Source organism: Lissotriton vulgaris, chromosome 1_1 (genome assembly GCF_964263255.1).
Source record: "Lissotriton vulgaris chromosome 1_1, aLisVul1.2, whole genome shotgun sequence".
Taxonomy (NCBI): Eukaryota; Metazoa; Chordata; class Amphibia; order Caudata; family Salamandridae; genus Lissotriton; species Lissotriton vulgaris.
The window spans coordinates 457957570-457977510 of NC_141685.1; the positions used below are offsets into that span (position 1 = coordinate 457957570).

The window sequence follows — 19941 nt, forward strand, 5'->3', positions numbered from 1 at the left end:
GGAGCAGGACAGGCAGGGGAAGCGCCAGACAACAGGTAAGTGGCTTCTTTTACATTTTTAAAGACTTTGGGAGGGGAGAGGTAGCGTAGCGTATTTCCACAGATTTTTTTTAAACTCAGTGGAAATATGCGTAGAGGCCTGCTACACCCAGGGTTAATTCTCAACTAGTAAGCCTGTTGCCAGATAACAACAGAAGTTTCTCTGTAGATTAGGTGCACTTGGTAACTATGGTAGTAGGTGAGGGGAAGAAGTATGTTGTGGAAGTGTTAGGGAACCGCTCTAGGTATGTTTTGTAACATGCTGTGGTCTGAAGCACATAACTGGCAGCTTTGGGTTCTTCCTGTGCAGGTCTCTGTCTGCCTTTGCTCCCACCAGCCATCCCTGTATATCTTTGACTATCTTTTGTTTCTATTTCACCTACACTTTTGTATGGTCAGTGCCCTATGATTACCCCATTGTTTGTTCACTGTATTGCTTCAGTAGTTCTGGATTCCTTCTGGCTCCTTACCATCTCATGCTTACCCAGGCAGTCTCTGCATATGATGCCTGTTTTCGCAACCACATGACCCCTCTGATCCCCTTCAGTTTAGTTATTGTTCCAAATTGTGCCCGACCACATGCTTGGACTCAGTCTTTGTGATGAGGGCGTGTTAGTGACACAGGATATGACTATCACTTTAGGTCAATTGATGGCCAAAAAAGCTGATCCATTCTTCGTAGATTGTTCAATTGAGCTTAGCAGTAACAAAGGCTATTTTAAAAAATTTGGCAGCAGCTATTTAGCCAACTACCGGGTATATAGTGAATTTCCTTTGTTAATTACTTGTCTGTTGACTCAATATTAGAAATTATTTACTATTTGATTGACAGCCTTGAAAATTGTGGGGAAATGTTAATATATACCCATCCACCATCTAAATATTAGAGATGTTGCCCTATTTGGCCGAAAGCCATGCAAATAGAAGAAAAACATCACTATTTGACCATCCGCTGGCTAAATAGTAGAGATTCTGCACTGTTTGGCCAGCACCCGTGCAAATAGCAAGGATATTTTACTATTTTTCTGGCCACTGGCTAATTAGAAGAGGTAATATGTGCCCAGCAGTCAAACAAACGCCCGACTGCTGGCATAACAGCAGATATTATTTACAATTTGGCAAACAGCAATGCAAATAGAAAAAACAATTATTTTCCTTGGTGCTGGGTAAATAGTAGATATGGTATACTAGTTCACTGGTAGCCCGGCAAAAAAGTTCAATATTTACTCAGCTGCTGGTTAAATAGCAGAAATGATGTACTATTTGGATGGAGGCCTTGCAAATAGATAATTCACCTGTTGGCTTGCTAAATAGTAGACAGTATGCACAACCTGTTGGATAGCCATGCAAATAGCAGAGGAACTTTAGTATTTACCCGATTGTTATCTAACCAGCTTACATTTTGTGCTAATGTATCTTATGTACATTTCAACAGGTACTAACCACCAGGTAGAACTGCAAACAAGTGGTGAATATAATTGTCAGCCATCTTCTTGTGAATGCTAGTGTTGTGATGGATTATTATTTCATTCACAAAATGTGGTTGCAAATTGGTCATGTACTTTTTTTTGAATGGAATAGTGTTTTACAAACCAACCTATGAACTATTAGGTCGGTTCACAAAATACTTAGGGCGGTCTTGCAGCTCTCTGAGGCTCGTAATATGCTGGAACTGCCAAGCATATTACGAGATTCCTCACCGCCACAGTTTTCATGGCACTGAGTCTGTCATAAAAACTGTGGCAGTGAGAAAATGAAGGGGGCCCTACATGGTCATTCTGTTGCCTCCGGGCCACGTGGTGCATGCAGTGGGTGACAATACATGCACCCCAGTTCCTGCATGACATGGACTGCACCAGTCCATGCTGTGTAGAAATGGGCTTCAGCATTCCCATTGCGGTGCCTTTCTATGGCTCGGCACCTGGGACCGCCACAGCACCGCCCCCGGATGAGTTTGGCGGTGTGGGAGTGGGGTGCTGGCATGGCGGCCTGCCCCGACACCACCAAACTCGTGATAAGGCCCTGAATCCCAGGGGGTTTCAGAATGACCTAACTAATTAATATTTAATAGGCAGGTTCCAATTTTTGACCCTCTTATTTGGCTGTAATTACAGAGATGTGTGCCTGCAAGGGACACCACATCAACATCCCTATGTCTGCATTCCAACATAGAAACCTTTTTTTTAAGGAGCCAATTTTTCTTAAAGGAATAAGTGTTGCTTTTTTAATAAACAAATTCTTTCAGCTGAGGTTGCCAACATGATTCTCAAAGGAAAAGGAGTCCCTAAGGGGACCCCATTTCTTGTGCATACTAGTTACCACCCCAACATGGTGGTTGTCAGCTCATCAATTGTGGTCTTAAATTCCTTTCCGAATTGGAAAGCGGATTGGTGAAACATCTTTTATTACCCTCCTATTTGCAATTTAGAAATGATCATGAAAGTCCTTTTATGAGTCGAAAGTATTTTCCAACTCATAAAGGGAGTTTGTGCAGAATGATAAGCACTTGTGTGGTCATAAACCCTGAGATTTTGCGACATCGGGTCCTTAGTGCTAAAACTGTCTTACGTGCTAACACTAACCTACAGGTAGGCCTGGGAGAAATTTCTATTATGACTGAGTAATCCGAGTAATTTTAGTAATTCTGCATTACACTTGCAATGCAAAATTATTGTAAATCACACAATTTTGCCTGCTCGCGTAATTAAGAGTAATTGTGGGAAACAATCTTACTACAGGTGCACAGAGGAACAATGAACTTAGCAAGTGCGAGAGGCTGCTAGCAGCTGCTGTTCCTGTTCTGTTACAGTTAAAGATATTTTCTTTCCACAAAATGCATTCTTTGGTCAAATTTGGATACAATGGCGCATTTCACAGTAAGAAAACAACTCTAAATGCTGGCTTATGCTTTTTGCTTACTTCCACGTAATTTTGATATAATTACGTGTAATTATGCTACAGTAAATTATGCAAGGTATTTTCCCTCCATTGCATCCTAAGCCAAGACAAAGCAACTTGGGAGGCCATTTAAGGAGCTGCGTCATGCTCTGCACATGCTCCTACTCTTCTAAGTGTGCTTGCAGAGGTGGCTGATGATAAAGATGATTAGAACCTTTGGAAGACTAGTTGAAGCTGTTTACTAGTCTACAGCTATGTATTAGCAGTTACCCACAAAAACATGGGAATGCACCAGTACCAGATAATGGATTAACAAAAGCATTTATGCTATCAGACAATTCCTTTTCTACAGCAAAGCAGTATATTCTAGAATTATTAAATCTGGTTCTGTTCAATTGAACACATCAAACTGAAGCACCTGAAAACAATGATTTGTAAAAGCAAAGGCCATAACTGAAAATTTTGTATCCCAGTGACAAAGTGCTATCACATTTTTAGAGTGATCTTATCAAATTAGAAACAATTGCATGGGGTCCCTTATGAAGGCCCCAATACAGTATAATATAGAGGCCTCATTACAATCTCATGATGGAAGGAAAACAAACTATAGTCCTGATTTAGAGTTTGGGGGAGGGAGTTAACTTTTTCAGGATGGTGGAGGGCAATACCTTCACCATCCTGATGGGCCTATGCCTGCCAGATTTTGAGTTGTCCGATGGCACTGTGGACAACTCTCTACAATGACAGGAACTGCTGTCCTCCGGTTCCTGTCTATGCAAGAAACCTTTGACAGTCATAATGTACAACTTTTCAAATGTTTTTTGTTTCCCAAAAACAAACTACCAAAGCAGGAGTGTGTTTTTGCAAAACAAAAAACTAAAGCGGGAAAGGTATGTCGAGACATGGGTCCCATGCACACTGTGCCACTGGAACCAAGCTGTACCTGGCTGATGTGCCCTAATAAGAGTAAAATCAGCCTTGGGTTGCTTGTGTTCAGGGTCAGCGAAGACTCGGCCTGGCAGTTCGGTCTGGACTATTCCAGTGGAGCAGGGAGAAGACTGCTTTGCATATGGCTGGGTCCAAACTGAGGTGGCATGGTCAATATAATGATGTGGTATGCTGCCTCAAGTAATTATCCGTGGCTGAGATTAATTTAAGCATTTCATCCATCACTTTTTTGTATATGTTGGTTTGAAATAATAAGCCACCACAACCCATCTTATCAAGAAGAATTAAGCTAGCGCAAGGCCTTCCATTAAACCACATCTATCAAAACTCATCAAAATGAGGATCATGAACATTAAAAAACACAATATATTTTCATGGGTGAATAAACATTTATGTAACATGCTTTAAAAACATACTCGTTAATATTTGCAGACAGCAAAGGCTGTAGCACAAAATATCTGAATGCCATATCCTGAAGCTCCAGAAATAGAATGCTGATTCCTACATTTCTTATTTGAATTTTAAAACATGAATTCAAAATTCAAAATAGATATGTATGTTTTTATCTGTAAACAGCTTTGCTTAATTCATGCATTTACCTTTCTACAATTTTTTGTACATTTGTAGAAGTACTTATTTTAAAATGTCTCAAACATGTTGCATCCCCATTACAAGCTGGCCATTGCCCTACCATTGCCTGTTGTCCCTTTTCCCTTGATTTCTGGCTAAATCTAGAACTCCTTCAGACTGTTTATCCAGTCACCAGTCAAATTGTGTATTATCTCTACTATTTAGCCTGTACCTGGGTAAATAGCAGAGATTATGAATATGTCCGGCAGCTGGTTAATTATCCATTTCTTTAACAAAAACCATGTATATAAGTATGTAAAGTGCTCTTTCAGCCATCATGGTCTAGTCTAGTGTATATAAACACTCGGAATACATGAACAAATATGATGCCTGTACACAAATGTTTGCTTACTTTGTGACTAATGTAAATGCCAGAATCCATGCTTACACCCTTGCCATGGATAGCGGTTAGAACGTGTTCTTTTAACAGTTTTCAGAATCTCAACATTGTTGTTTTAGACATAGATCGACCAATTCAAACACAGGCGTACAATTTATGGACTGCGTTGTTAGAAAATATATTTGTATTAATATGTTGGCACAACCCTTGTGATAACATAGATCGACTTTCTGGAGACTGCGATTCAATCAATCAATTAATCATTTATAGAGCGTGGCAAATCCCCTGTGAGACTCTCCAGGCTCTGGAGCTTGTTTGCTGCTGGGTGGGGTTTATTACCCAACTAGCCCAGTCTTTAGCTCTCTTCTGAATTGCTGTAGTGACGGTGTGGTCCTGTGGTACAGGGGGAGGTTGTTCCAAGCCTTGCCTGCCATGTGTGAAAAGGAGCGTCCTACACTTTTGGCTCAGCGGATCCGGGGGGGTGGGGGGGGGGGGGGGTGGGGGGGGGGTGGGGGGGGTGGGTATCTGTAATGGAGAGGGAGGCTGAACGGAGGTGTCTGGGTGATTGGTAAAAGTTTAGGTGTTTTTTTAATGTATGTGGGGTCCTTCATTGTTCAGGGCCTTGTAGGTGTGGGTCAGCATCTTGACCTGGCACCTCTTCTGGATCAGGAGCCAGTGTGGTTTCTTGAGATGGGGTGTGATGTGGGTTCTTCTGAGGAGGTCAATTATGAGTCTAGATGCTGAGTTCTGTATTGTTTAGAGTCTTTTCGGAAGTTGTGCCACAATTCCTACATAGAGATTGTTTCAGTGGCCCCACTCGCCAGGCTTGTAGGATCCTTTGGGCTGGAAGTTCTTTCCTATGCCAACGACACACAGATTGTGGTCTCCATATCACAATCGGTGAACATAGCGGCTTTAAATTTCAAAAACTGTATGGAGGCAGTCGCAGGTTGGATGGTTCAGAACTTCCTCAAGCTGAACGGGGAGAAAACGGAGGTCCTCATTTTTGGAGGCAAACACGAGACCTGGTCAATGGACTGGTGGCCTGCTGGTCTTGGTTCCTGTCCCACGCCCTCTACCTCGGCCCGAAACCTGGGTGTTATCCTGGATACCACCCTTACTCTTGATAAACAGGTTAGCAGGACAGTTTCTACCTGCTGTGCCCTAAGAATTCTAAGAAAAATTTCTCACTATCTCTCCCCAGAAGCACGAAAACAGGTCGCGGTGGCTCTTATAGCCTCCCGGCTGGACTACTGCAATGCACTATATCTAGGCATTAACAACGGCTTGGTCCAACGCCTTCAGATTGTGCAAAATGCGCTTTGTTGTAGATGCCCCGAAGCGTGCGTCAGGCACTGCCATCAGGAAGAACCTGCACTGGCACCCCATCCAGGCCAGGATTAACTTTAAAGCCCTCTGCCTTACATACCACGCCCCAAATGGGACTGGGCCAGAAGACATTCGTCCCCTCGTGTCTTTTTATGTCCCCGGCTGGGCTCTTCATTCCGCTGATAAAAATCTTCTGACAGTTCCCCGAGTCCTCAAGGCCAGATGGGGTGGAAGGACCTTCCGTTCCCTCTCACCCAAACTATGGAACATGCTCCCTGATGACCTAAAGGGGCTTTTCTCTCACCCCCTCTTCCGCAAAGCACTCAAGACCTGGCTTTTCCAAGAAACCTACCTATGATCTGCACACCTCTTGTTCACACAGCTATACCATCTTTCAGCGCCTTGATGCCTTAGGGTTTAGTTGCGCTATACAAATTCAAATTCATTCATTCATTCATTCATTCATTCATTCATTCATTCATTCATTCATTCATTCATTCATTCAGTATTCCAGTCTGCTGGTGATGAGGGCCTGTGTGACTGTTCTGGTGTTGACTGGGAGCCACTTGAATATCTTAATGTTTTGTGGAGCATGTGAAGGGTGTGAAAGCAGGCGATAAGACTGTATTGACTTTTTTCTGCATAAGTACCTTGTTATCTAGGATGATGCTGAGGTTGCTGGTGTGATCAGTTTCTTCAGGTGGGGGGTGCCAAGCTCCACGGGCCACCAGGAGTCCTTCCACAGCAAGGTGTTATCAAAGATGAGGACTCCAGTTTTTTCCGAGTTCAGTTTATCCTTCATCTGGTCTGCAAAGTTCATCATGCATCTGTGGAAATTAGGTTTGGGTGGTGGAAGGATCTTTAGACGGAGAGAGGGTGAGGTGTGTGTCATTGGGGTAGGAGATGATGTTGAGAGTGTGGGGCCTGATGGTGTCGGCCAGGTGGGCCATGTAGGCGTTGAAGAGGGTCAGGCTGAGCGACGAACCTTGGGGGACTCCGCAGACAAACATTTTGGGCTCTGAGGTGAACGGTGGGAGACCGATCCTTTGGGTTCTGCCAGTGAGGTACGAGGCGATCCATTTGAGGATGATTTCTTGAATCCCGATGTGGTGGTGTCTGATGATCAGGATTTGGTGGGAGACTGTGTAAAATGTGGTGGACAGGTCCAGGAGGATGAGTGCAGCTGTTTCCCCGTGGTCTAGGAGGGCTTTGATGTCTGTATCTGCAATCATGGATGTCTTGGCGCTGTGGTTGGCTCAAAAAATGGATTGGGAGGGGTCCAGGAGGTTAAGATCTTCCATGTGTTGGGCTAGTTGCTGGTTGATTGCTTTCTCAAGGACTTTTGCTGGGTAGGGGAGCAGTGAGATGTGTCATTGTTCTTCAAGTCGGCAGGGTCGGCGGATGTTTTCTTTTCTGGAGGGGCCTGACTTCAGCATGTTTTCAGTCATTGGGGAAGGTGACTGTAATGGCTGCCCTTTTCTGGCTCTTTTGAGAGGGAGAATGATGGAGAGTGACTCCAGCCTATCACCCCCATAGCATAGGGATTAGGACTATAGACAGGGCCCCTGTCTTACATATATTAGGGCATTTTCGTATCACTTTCCTTAATGTAGGGCTTATGAATTTAAGTTAGGGGATAGATATATGAGTATTAGACATGATTTGCCCATTTGCTAACATATTAGGATGGGCTCTGTAGGCCTTAAACGAGACAGACTCCATTTTGCTTTCTGCCCGGTAGCTCGAGAAGGCTTTCTAGGTGAAGTGTAATGTTTTAGTTTCAAGCTGTTGTTCGCTTGGAGAGAACCGGCTCAGGCTGGCCCTTATCGAAGGAATGTATTTTTCTCCACACCGAAGACACAACTTCAGGCCGGCCGGCTGGGAACGTGTCCTTGGTACGGGGAGGTACAAGAATTTGGTGGGCGGCAGGTTACTGGCCGTAGCTTTCCATGAAGGAACGGGCTTTGATATTAGCGAAGTGTTAGTCAGTTTGTCAGTTAGTCCGTAGGCGGCATCTAGCCGTTAGCATCTCTGCCATTAATTATCTCATGGCGGACAGTCGCCATCTTTGAAGTCCGAGAAAGATTTAAGACCGAAACTCTCTGAGAAAGACTGAGCGAGAATTAGCGCGGAGCGCATTGATACAGAGAGAGAGAGAGACGGTAGCTAATAACCAGCAAGGTTCTGGTGCCCTGGAGGGAAGCAGACGAGGTTGAGCCTAGCGGTGCAGACGTGTACTTGTGACGGCTGGGGTGTGACTGCAAGGCGAGCCAGGACACAGAGACGAGAAGGGAACCTAGATGACTGCCGAGTCCAGACTTCATATTAACCAGGTGATGTCCGTCCATTTCTCATAGAGCGTGCACTCTAATCTTTACCTTTTCTTTGCAGAAGTTATGTTGCATAGTAATGTGATTTGTGTCTACTGTTAATAAATATCCTAATTCTTATGGAATTATTGTGTGCCTCGTGTTCCTGTTAAATCCTGGTAAACGCATCTCCTAGTTGAAAATTGTTTATGTGAACGGATGTGAAATCCCGATCAGGTAAATGGTGATCGAACAAAGAGGGAGTGAGTGGACCTTTGATGTCAAGAGCAGGAAGTACACTATATAATTTGGGAACCGTATCCAATGTCATTATTGTAGTTTTATCCCGAGTAGGTAACTGAAATATTATCCTGATGACTGTTCATAGGAATGTGGTCGTCGTTGATATACGGCGTTAGTGAGAACGCTGGGGGGGATTACCAGCGCGAATACCCACAGGATTGTGGCTTGAATAAGTGAGAGCGCCAGGAAGGAGACTGGCGTGTAGTTTTGCAGGATTGCGAACAGTTTGGAAAAGGGAGCATCGGGTTCTGCAGGCCCATGTGTAGACACACCGGATTGTGTGTCATATCTGCCCTAGGGTAGAACGGTCTGGGTCAGGGTGGCCGCGAGACCAACTGATATGAATAAGATATTGTAGAAAATCCGTACATGTATATTGTCATTCCCCATCCTTAGGTGCGACCTGTATATATAGCTGTATATCTATCCATGGTGAATACGATCTGAGGAGGGAAGGTGAGTACGTTTTGGCTGGGTTATAGGGCCCCTGGGGGCTGATCTCATCTAAACGGAAAATCCGGCCATTACAGTGACCTTGGTGATGTCGGTGTTCAGGAACTTCCTGAGCTAGTCACAGCTTGTTTTACTTCCTAGGTTAAAGACATTGTGTAGGCATGGGTCTGTGGGTGCCCCAGAGGGCTTGAAGTTAATTTCTAATATCATTCAAAATGTTAAGTTCTTAACGCATTCTGTTCTTGGATGTGTGTGCTGAACAGTACCATTTGTTTGGCTCTGCTTGAGTGCAGCAGAATGCGCACCTACTGTTCTGTGAAGTAGTTAAGCATGTAGGTGTGGATTGTCTCAGATAAGATGCTTGCTTGCCCTTTTCCAAACCAGTTATAATGTTGTGAGAACTTTAGGATCATATAACAGAGTCTTCCGAGGTCCGCAGACAGGACACTGAACATCACTTCCTGTGCACAAACCTGCGCATCCCCGATTGTTTAGTGAGTTTATTTGTTCTGAGTGTATTGCCTCTGTTTTCACTTTTCAGTGAAAATGTTTCAGAAAGGAATTGGCAGTTTTTTAAGTAGTTGCTGTGGCTCTGGTGTGTCTCCACTGCTGCTGAGTTTATTTCAGTTTTTCCTAAAAAAAGAGTGAAACCAAGATTATACTATTTCTAGTACTTCCTACACACTCGGAGGCTTATTCACACCTAGAAGCTGCAAGAATACTGGAATGGAATACTAACATTACTGCAGGCACAGTGGGGGAAGGTTTGGTGCGGCGAGAAGAAACCCTTCAACATCGATTTTCCAAGATGCATTGCACAGAAATAAGCAGACTAATGTCGATGAACTTTTTATGAGCAAGAGGTGGCCTGTATTGTTAGCAATACATGTGTGCATGTAGTGTATGGTCTAAGATCCAAGATGCCACACGATAGCCCTCTACCATATTGTTTTTCTTTTGTTAGGTGAGTGATGAGTACTGCAGGTGGCATTGTATTTGGTAATAGTGAAGAATACAGAAGTACATTTTTATGAAGGATTTTTACTGCCCTAAATGCTTATAGGAAGATTCAAAATAAACACTGTGCAGTTATTAAGCAATAATGTAAAGGAAACTGTCCCAATTCAGTTGTTTGAAACATCTGCAATAACAAGTGGTTATTTCTCATTTGGTTCACCTTCCCAGTCGTAACAACTCTGGAGTGAGTCCATCGTTCCTGACAGGCACACCACTGCCTCTCCAGGTTGATGAGAGCAGCTCCTGACCATTATTGAACCAAGCCCTGGAAACCTGAGGGGGGAAGGCGCAACTTAAAAAACCCATTCCATGGCAACCGTCTTCTGGTGTAGGAGGTGAAACCATGACATCCATTTTCAACAAGGTCCCACACAGACTGTCCAGTGGTAGATTTCAGGCAGAGATCAAAGGCTGGAGGTGAGCCAAGAGCGGTCCAGGGCACCAGCACCAGAATGGGAGGCTCTTAGGCAAGGCCTAATGCTGGGTGCCGAGTGTACGTGTGTGGTTGAACCCCACTGAGTAATCCAACTACTGGCACAAACTAGGCAGCCCCAGTGGGAATCTGGGGATAGCTTATGGAAGAAAGTGCCAATGCCTCATGAGGCTTATTAAATATATCGCTAAAACGGGCCATGTGTGCATGCAACAACATATTGGATGGTGTAGCGTCTTAACAGTGAAATGGGGATGAAGCAGCAGTAGCTGAACATCTTAAACTGCCTTAAGAGATAGAGAATAGATGGAGGTAGCACCGAGACAAGATTCTCCTGACTCCTTTCCCCCTGCTGGGAGGCCTATGAGTTAGAGACTGGGAACAGCGGCATACTTGGGTGCTGACAGGCACACACCACTTGGCGAACTGGACCAAACTCCAAATCAAACAAGAACAGCGATAAAAGATGACCACCTCCAGAGGAGAGACCACACCAATGAAGCACCTTGTGTTCTAACACACACTTCAAAAGACTGTTCTGCAAAGCAAATATAACCATTTGGAGGTCCCTTCTCTGAGCCTCATTTCCAGGGGTGTAGCTCCCATTGATTGAGGTGGTGGTGAGTTTCAGATTTCCCAACAATCATGCAGGGATATTTTGTTGAAACATATTATATGCATGAAATAAGTGGAGGCATGAGGGGCAGTGAAAAGAGAGGATGATGGATTGTTAGGGGCACTTAAAACACAACCTTTTTCAAGCTAATAAACATTTTTGAGGACTTCAAAACAGAGCATAGAGAGAGAGAGAGAGAGAGAGAGTGCGTGTGTGTGTGTATGTTTTTTCTGTCATTGTGAGTATGTAAAAATCCCAGGTTAAGTCTGACAGGCATTTCATCATACCCGAGTGAAGACACTTGTACCCAACTATTTACTACACAATACATTTTCGGAGGGGTGTTACAATGCAAACGCCTTCTTTGTTGCTACGCCTCTACCCATTTCTTTGGAGGGCACAGATTTAACTGCCCTGTCACAAAGAGATTCCTGAGGATCTTTTCCGGCAACTTAGGGATGATTGTACTTTTTTGCAAAGGGAAACGCTACAGGAAATACAAGATAACTTGAACGATCTCGGTGAACGAATAGACTCTCCCAAAGAGTCGACCAATAGCAGATCAGAAAAGGTTGGATTGCTGAGACAGGAGGCCCTGTTGCTGCAGGAACAGAAGGTGGACTTTTAGAGCCATATAGAAGACTTGCGGAACTGCTCTCATCAAAATAACTTACAGGTCAGTGGTGTTCCAGAGAAACCGAAAGAGACCACAGTGTATACCATATGCAAACAATGTACATATATACATAGTGCTCCCTCAGAGGAATGACCCTCAACTTATTGGATGTAGAGTCAGAACATCTGAATGTTCACAAAGGCAGTGTGCACCCAACAATCCCTCATGAACATCCAACTTCCCAGTATCAAATTGAATGCCTGATTGTGATCTGATTGCACCAAGGGGACATGGCCAGGAACAAATAGTTGTACATTTAACTGCAGCGAAAGAGAATGAAATTACTTTGTCAGCCACGTACCTTTCCTTGGTGTAAAATAAATGATCTATTTTGTCTGATAAGGAGCTAAGGGCCAAATGTATCAAACTGTCTAGCGTTTGCCAATATCACAACTTGCAAATGCAGAGTATTTCCAATTGTTATTTTGAATGCCCTAAACCCATTTAAGGAGCTGGTAAAGTTGTACCAAATATTAAAATGGGTTTAGGAATAAATACCGAATCACAATTTAGTAGAGGCATGTTGTGGACATCCCTTCCAAATTATGGTTCAGATCCTTATATATCAATGGTTTACGACTGGAATACCAGACAAAAACCATTGATAAATTTGTTGATGGTAATGCATTCCCAAAAATGTAGGGCTCCGCTTTGGAATTCTTACCTTTTTTAAAATTCGGGTGGCAACTTCATGGGTAGCAGACAGTGTTGCTAGGTTCCACTGCCAACTCTAACTGACACTTTTCAAAAATGTAAAACATTTTGTTAAAAAATGCAGCCCCATTTTCTTTAGTGAAATCTTGATGTTTTAAACAATTGAATATAAAATGTGTTTAAGTTGGTAAAGGTAGGATTGAAGCAAGAGTTGTTTCTAGTCTGAAATACAGAAATAAGTGTCCACAATTCCAGGAATTACAGCATGTCTATCAGATGATTCTCTACCACTATGGCGGAAAAAGATGGCATATATGGTTTGGCATTTTCTACCTGATGGCTTTTGCCATGGTGCTGGTCCTGATACCAGAGTTGTGTCCAAATGTAGATAAAATGGCTAGGGGGGAAATTTGTATGTGCACTCGTGTCATTGAAACTAAATGGAGATTGTGGTATCCTTAGACTTAGCATTGTTGCTACACTCTTTGTTGTTGAGTGAGGCTGTAGAGTGCTGCTGTCTTGGAAACTGGTTTGCTTTAAGAGACTGAACAATGGTTGAGTTATCAGGATGAATTGGCAGCTCACAGATACTTGGTTTGTTCTTATGGAGGCATTGTGAATCAGGTTGAAAACCCCAAATATTTAAAAATTCCTTCCAGGGTGATATACTATTGAGTCTTACAGCCATTAGAAGAGTATATGTGTGCTGGATTGTGAGTTTGAGCTTTTGTAAAGGGGAGTAGGAATTATTACATGATCCTTATTTGTTTTGGTGCTGAAAGCACATATGATCATGAAGGATGATCACCTCTGTAATGAGCACTATGTCTTTGGCATTGTAAATACCTGTTTTTAGCTGGAATTTCTACTGACTAGAAGTCGAGTGTATGGTGACACAAGAAGGTATGGGTGTTTGCTGGAGGGATTCGGAGGCTCATTAGTCAAGATGTGTGCATCTGGCCAAGTCAACTTGATGGCTGCCTGGTGAGTTTTCTGGTTATGGTGAGTCAAGAAAGGGCCCTGTGAATCAAGTCACAGCTCTTCCTAGAGGTGCGGAAGGATGGAGAATTAGGAAGCTATGGTCTGGCTCTTTTGAAAGTGAAATGCCATGTCCCTCATGAAGGCCAGATGTTTTATACACCACAGGCCAGTTTGTACCTGAGCAGGCTTTGTGCTCATCAGTTGCCAAAACCTTTTGGTAGAATGCTGCGAACACGATCTTCTAGAAAGAGTATGAAAACATAGCACAATAATATAGATTACACCTGTTACACTAGATAATGTACACGCTGGTGATAAAGTGAACGTTCTTTTACTAATGAGCACATCTTTGTGGATATTTGGTCACACGGTAAGAGACTATAATGGGAGACTTCAGAGGTTTTGACACCAGGAGTCTATCCATGCTTGTTTTAGAAGGGGCCAGTTATGTTAGTTTGTTTAGTGTTACTTTAATTCACTTCTGTATTCCCTTATTTTACCCTATTATCATGATACTTGGACATTTGACCCTAAAGAAATTGCTGCTGTATATGTTTGTTCCTGTTAAATAATTTCAAGAAGTTTCAGGCTGCATGCTTAGTGGTTTGAATTCCTTACATTTTCAAAGTTATTGCACTATTAATCTTAATAGCCAGTTGAGTACCAGCTAAGCACCAGTCTCGTTTTACATTAAATATGACACCTCCCCAACATGTGTTTGTGACTAGTACAGTGCGTTTTAAAATTAGGGTGCTACCTAAGGGTTTGTGAATACTGAAACTAGACAAGTAGGATGCTGCATGGCTTTAGCCCTTTTAGTGGAAAGGTTAGAATTAGTAGTATACTGACATAGGAGATACAATTGACATCCTTCTTCACTTTGTGATAGGCAACTATCTGCTTATACCTAATCCCCTGGAGGTGCTAGTCTCTGAAATGTACCACATGGCAGGCTGAGTATGTGGACAGGCTTTGGTAATCTAGAATTCCTTTCCAGGCACCATGGAGGTGTAAACCAGTAACAGTCACTGTTCATGAAAATCACTTTTTTTTCTCTAACAATGTGTGGATGCAGCAATTATGGAAACCCTCAGTTATAACTGAATGTGGGAGTTGAGAATTGTCTAGTTTTGCAATGCATATACACATTATATTCTTGTCTAATTTTTCATCGCACGGTGATGGGAATCTCCTGAAAGGACATACTTAAGCAGAATCAGAGTGTCTAATGCTATGTAAAAGAGTAAATAACTAATCTCCATGTTTTGCACCTCTTGAAAATAAATTTTCACTATTTTACATTTTACGTTGCTTCCCGTGGTGCTTGCATCTCCTGACTTGTAGCCATATTGAGGTTTTCAGAAAGGTCCAAATCTGAAAGAAAAGGTGCTTCCTCTCCCATTAGCTTTTGATTGAAGTGGAGTGTGAATTTGTGTACCTTGTGATTAATCAAAAGGAGACTAGCTCATCTATTACAAAATTACCGAAAGTAAAGGACTCGGGTATGTTTCGTCAGGGGGTGGGAACACCTGGTAGGTGTGTTCATGAAGCCCTCACCCACCAACCTAGTTGGTGGCATGCTTCATCATCGGGCTCACCCAGTGACACCTAGCGTGTCCCGGGTGTGCTTCGACGCCTGATTACAGCGGAGCAGGTATGTTGCTGAGTGTGCAGTGAGCAGTGTCAGGGTAGTGATGTTAAAACGGCTTGGCGGGGGTCCCAGTACCCAAGGGTAAATTAAACTTTAATACCTGGGCCTCCGTTAGCGGTTAAAAAATAAGGCTATTGGATGTTGGAGGCGAGTTACGATCTCTCACATCCAGTGGTGGGTCGACATGTTTCAGCCAGTGCCTTATGAATATGCTGGCTTTCTTCAGGACCTGAATAAAACGGTGTGGGTGTGACTAAAACTAGTGGGTGTGTAATTCAGACTATGTGTATATACGCCCTGGAAGCCCTTTGTCGCGGCTGTGTGCACTACAGATGTATTAGCGGGTATTTTGTATTTTCCATATTTGATCCCCTCAGTGCCCATGACAGCTGGATATTTTGCAGGTCTCAATAACGCTTCCAAAATCATGTTAAAGTTTACTTGTATTTGATATGCTTTCCACTTCACCTTTTGTTAATCTAGCCACATAAAAATAAGGTAATCTAGAGCCATCCTCTGACAATTTGTGACTTTTTGGTCGGCACCACCAGAGCAGGTGGCCTCCAAGAAAATGCTCAAGTGATGAACTAGAGCAACATTTTGGCTCAATCTGCATCACATTTCTTCTCACCACTCTTGTTCCTTCTCAGCATTCCAGTTTGAATTACTTTAGCTTTACTCTTGAATTTAAATTGTGTGGTATTGAGCTTCCTGTGGTTGGGAATAGTAAAACTAAAGTCAATTGTAAACAATGCTTGTGTTTGAAATCTTAACATATTTTTCTTTAACAATGATTGTACCTAATCACCATGGTCAATAATATAAAGTCACAAACATCAGTCCCATATTAAAATGGGCCATTTAAATCGTGACAATTTGAAGAGTCTATAAAGGCTTATCAGTGCCTTGTGCAGACTGATCCCTCAGGACATGAACTTCCTTCCATTCAGTGGTACAGACACTAGTGACATTATTGATTCATTTAAGTAATTTTTCTTAACCAGCCTTTAAAACTTGTAGAAGAGCAGTTAGGGTTCTAGATAGAAAGTATGGTTAAGACAAGGCTGGTGAGTTTACAGTGCAGATATCTGCTCACACTACAGATGGTAGAATTTGATAGAACACATACTGTGTCTCAGTTCAGCACATGTCTTTACTGAATTGTAGAATTAAGAAAAATCAATTTCCACAGGATAAGCTTTTTTTTATTCAGAATGTGATAACAGTGAGAAGGACACTGGAAAGGGGACTAAAAATCAGTAAATTCAAAACACAGAGGGCTAGAAGCCAGTCCCTTTTAAACGTATACACTAGAATTGGAAATAATATCACACTAAAGATTTGGCATGTTCCATCAAACATCTTTTCAGAAGCACCTCCTCCATTAAAGATAAAGAAACTCTCCGTGATGGCCACTGACCTGCAAAGACAATGCCCCTCTCTCCTTGCCCCGCTGCTTATCCACACAAGCCTAAAGCATTCCCCTGCTGACTATATTTCTCCAGTTCAAACCTCTAATAAGGTGATTGAATTTATAAGCTTAAAATATCTTATGGTGGTTTATAGTGCAATGGACTTCATTAGATGTTTTATTAGTAGTATGTACATCTTGCTGCACTCGATCATACTCAAGAAGACTATGACTGAATACGTATACAGACTACAGCTCCTTCAGAGGCAATAGGAAGAAAGCGAGTATAAATTGTTGTACTAAGCGTGTATAAACAATTAACCACTGGGCTGGAATAAAACAAAATTTAGATACAACAGCTGATCACTACTGCAGAAGTTACAGAGATATTACTTTTTTGATTCTAATGCCACTTTCATTTAAAATGTAGTCTGCTTATGACTAAGGTAAATATTCAGTTTTCTCTAGTACAGACTGAAAAATGCTGTACTGCATGAAACATTAACACAACTTTGTGATGGTGATAATAATGCAATATTCTATGTATCACTTATTAGTCTTTCAAAAGTATATGTTGGTCTCTCTTCAGGTGCCTCGTCTCCAGACATGGAGGCCAATTATGGTGGGGGCCTACTTGATATAGTAAAAGGCGGAGCAGGACGACTGTTCAGCAACCTAAAGGACAACCTTAAGGACACATTAAAAGATACATCTTCAAAAGTAATGCAATCAGTAGCCAGGTACGTTACTATTCTGTTTAAGTTTTGTTTTCCCTATGTAGGAGATAAGATCATGATGAGAAATTTAGAAGGGTTTTATACACAACTTAAAATGCCATACTATTGAAAGAATGATCCTAAGATATTCATTTTTGGAGGGCATGTTTGATTATGTAATGTTAAAAAGTTTGAACAGAGATTGAACAAGTGCAATTATGACTTTTCATGAGTCAGTCAGTGCTTTATCAATGATTGATAAATACAAAAAGTGTTTCAACAATTACAAATAAAATGTATGTTGTTTACAGTGTCTGCAGTGAATGTCTAAAGTTGCAAAGTGGGTGAGTAATTAGTAAAAATTATAGAAGAATGCTACTAACATTTCTTACAGTGTGCTATCAGCAAACATTTCTTGTATTATTTACTCCTGACTACAAAAATGGTCTTTACCAAGCTGTCAGTTTCCCTTGTACAAAAGCTTCTTAGCATCTTTTGTGAACGATGCACACAACAGGGAATATATTTTCATAAGCCTCTCGTTTAAAAGATATATAAATGGGACCAGGTTTCTTTGAATCTTGATAGCCTCCATTGTGTCCCTGCAGCTCAGCATATTCAGTTTAAGTTTATTTCATAGGTCACAGTACATAACATTTTTGGCACTTTCTAACTGAGAAATCTTGTCACCATTCACTGGATCTATTGCATTTGCTAGATGATGGCTAAATAATGGTTTTAGCTTTCTATGAAGTTCTGAAGGCCAGACTTGCTTTTTTGATGCTTGTACTAAGTTGTTTAGCATACACCCTCCTGGATTGCCAAGAGATCTTTCCACTAGCAGATGCTGGATAGAAAAAGTTGTATAAAGTTGCTGCAACAAAGAAAATTGAGTTGGAAAAGTAAGCTGTGAAATTGTAGGGCTTAGAAGTAATGCTCAGTGTGCCAGCCTAGCCAATCAGTATGAAGTAGCATTTTCTTATCAATTGACAGAGATATGAAAGGGCTATTCACCAGGGTGGCAACAACAAATGGCCACTTGCCTATAGCTTAGCACACTGCAAAAGAACTGCTCAATGAGAGTTAACTTGTGCAAGGAGACTCTGAGCTCATGAAATTCCTGTGAACAAATGACCATTGAAATGTATGTCCATGGACACAAAGACATTGATGAGAGCCATAACAAGAATAACTGTATTGACCACTACCTTGAGTGAGCATTCATTACTTTTTTATATGCCGTCTTTATCGTCTAATGTGCAGACTGAAAACCTCCTATAAAATCCCATTTTATATAATAGTATAAAACACATACATAGCTGTACAGAATATTGTGGGAATGATTAACTATCTTGCGATCATTAAAATTGATAAGTAGGTACAAATTACTCAAAAATACTTATGCCATTACATAAATGATTGAAGTACAAGTGAGTTGCAAGACTGTATTACTACTGGTGCAACTAAGACCACATGCAGCATCAGGTTCACTAAAAAAACTAAAAGAAATACTGCTATAAATATCACAGATTCCATCCACTAAAATTAATATAAGCCAACTCATACATGGAGATGATTTACACCCTTGTGATGCTAGAGAACAAGTGAACTTGAGATTTACTGTGACCTAGGTGAGAAAGGGAAATGGAGAAAAAGGATCTGCAGAAGCACAAATGATTTAATAAGCACATCTACTCCAGGAACTGTTTTATTCCACAGAATAGTTAGGAAAAGAACCTCTCTCCTCAGTTCTGTCCTTCCTAACTTTAAGTAAGAGTTTCTAAACATCAAGCACAAGAGTGAGCAAGAACATGGTAATTTTCATGCAAAATCTAAAGATCTCAGGTTCTCCTTCTCAGACAACTTCACTAAAGTTCTTCATTGCTGGTTTCAAGACCAGAATAGGCTGGCTACAGAAACTGCTCAAAAGACTAACAACACTATGGCCAAAGGATGGGCTTCTTTTTTATAAAAGGAGATTCACAATGTGTTTGCACACTACTGCACACACAGGATCTTGGGAGTTGAAGTTTGTGTCGAATATTTTTTAGCATTTGAAAGGAAAACACAAAAAAATGGAAACTAAAAGAAACAATGAAACAGATATTAGCATTGCCACAATATTAGTTTGACAGAGGCATATTCATGTTACAGAATAGAGGAATAGGGGCTAAGAGACTGCAGACTGTTACTGTATCGAAGTTGATGTGGAACTCTGAACATCAATGTTGCTGTTCCAGAATCAGCCAAATTTATGTCAATGCTTGTCTATGTAAGCAATTTGTTTCACATGACTCTATCGCTGCAATCCTCGAGTCATCTTGACTCTGCACCAAAGGTTGAACTACGTATCAGCAAGGCCAGCTAACTCTTCAAATCTCAGAAGTAGCTATAGCTATTTCAGAAATAGTCCATCACCCAAAGGCTGTCTCTTTATTACTGGGAGTTCATGGGTAACCCTTTTAGATTTTGAGCACAGGAAATGGTTTTCCTGGACCATGGCAAATACCATTAGTTTTAGTCACAGATAGCCTTTAC

The 19941-nt window shown here is 41.8% G+C and overlaps 1 protein-coding gene across 7 annotated transcripts in view; it reads left to right on the forward strand.

Annotated features, from left to right (window-relative positions):
• Nucleotides 1-19941, forward strand: part of DNAJC6 (DnaJ heat shock protein family (Hsp40) member C6) — a 352982-nt gene that overhangs the window by 112393 nt on the left and 220648 nt on the right. For all 7 annotated transcript variants that reach the window (XM_086953713.1, XM_086953706.1, XM_086953678.1 and 4 more), the window contains exon 2: nt 17277-17427. In XM_086953713.1, the coding sequence (XP_086809839.1) occupies nt 17277-17427 (151 nt within the window). The remainder of the gene's footprint in view (nt 1-17276; nt 17428-19941) is intronic.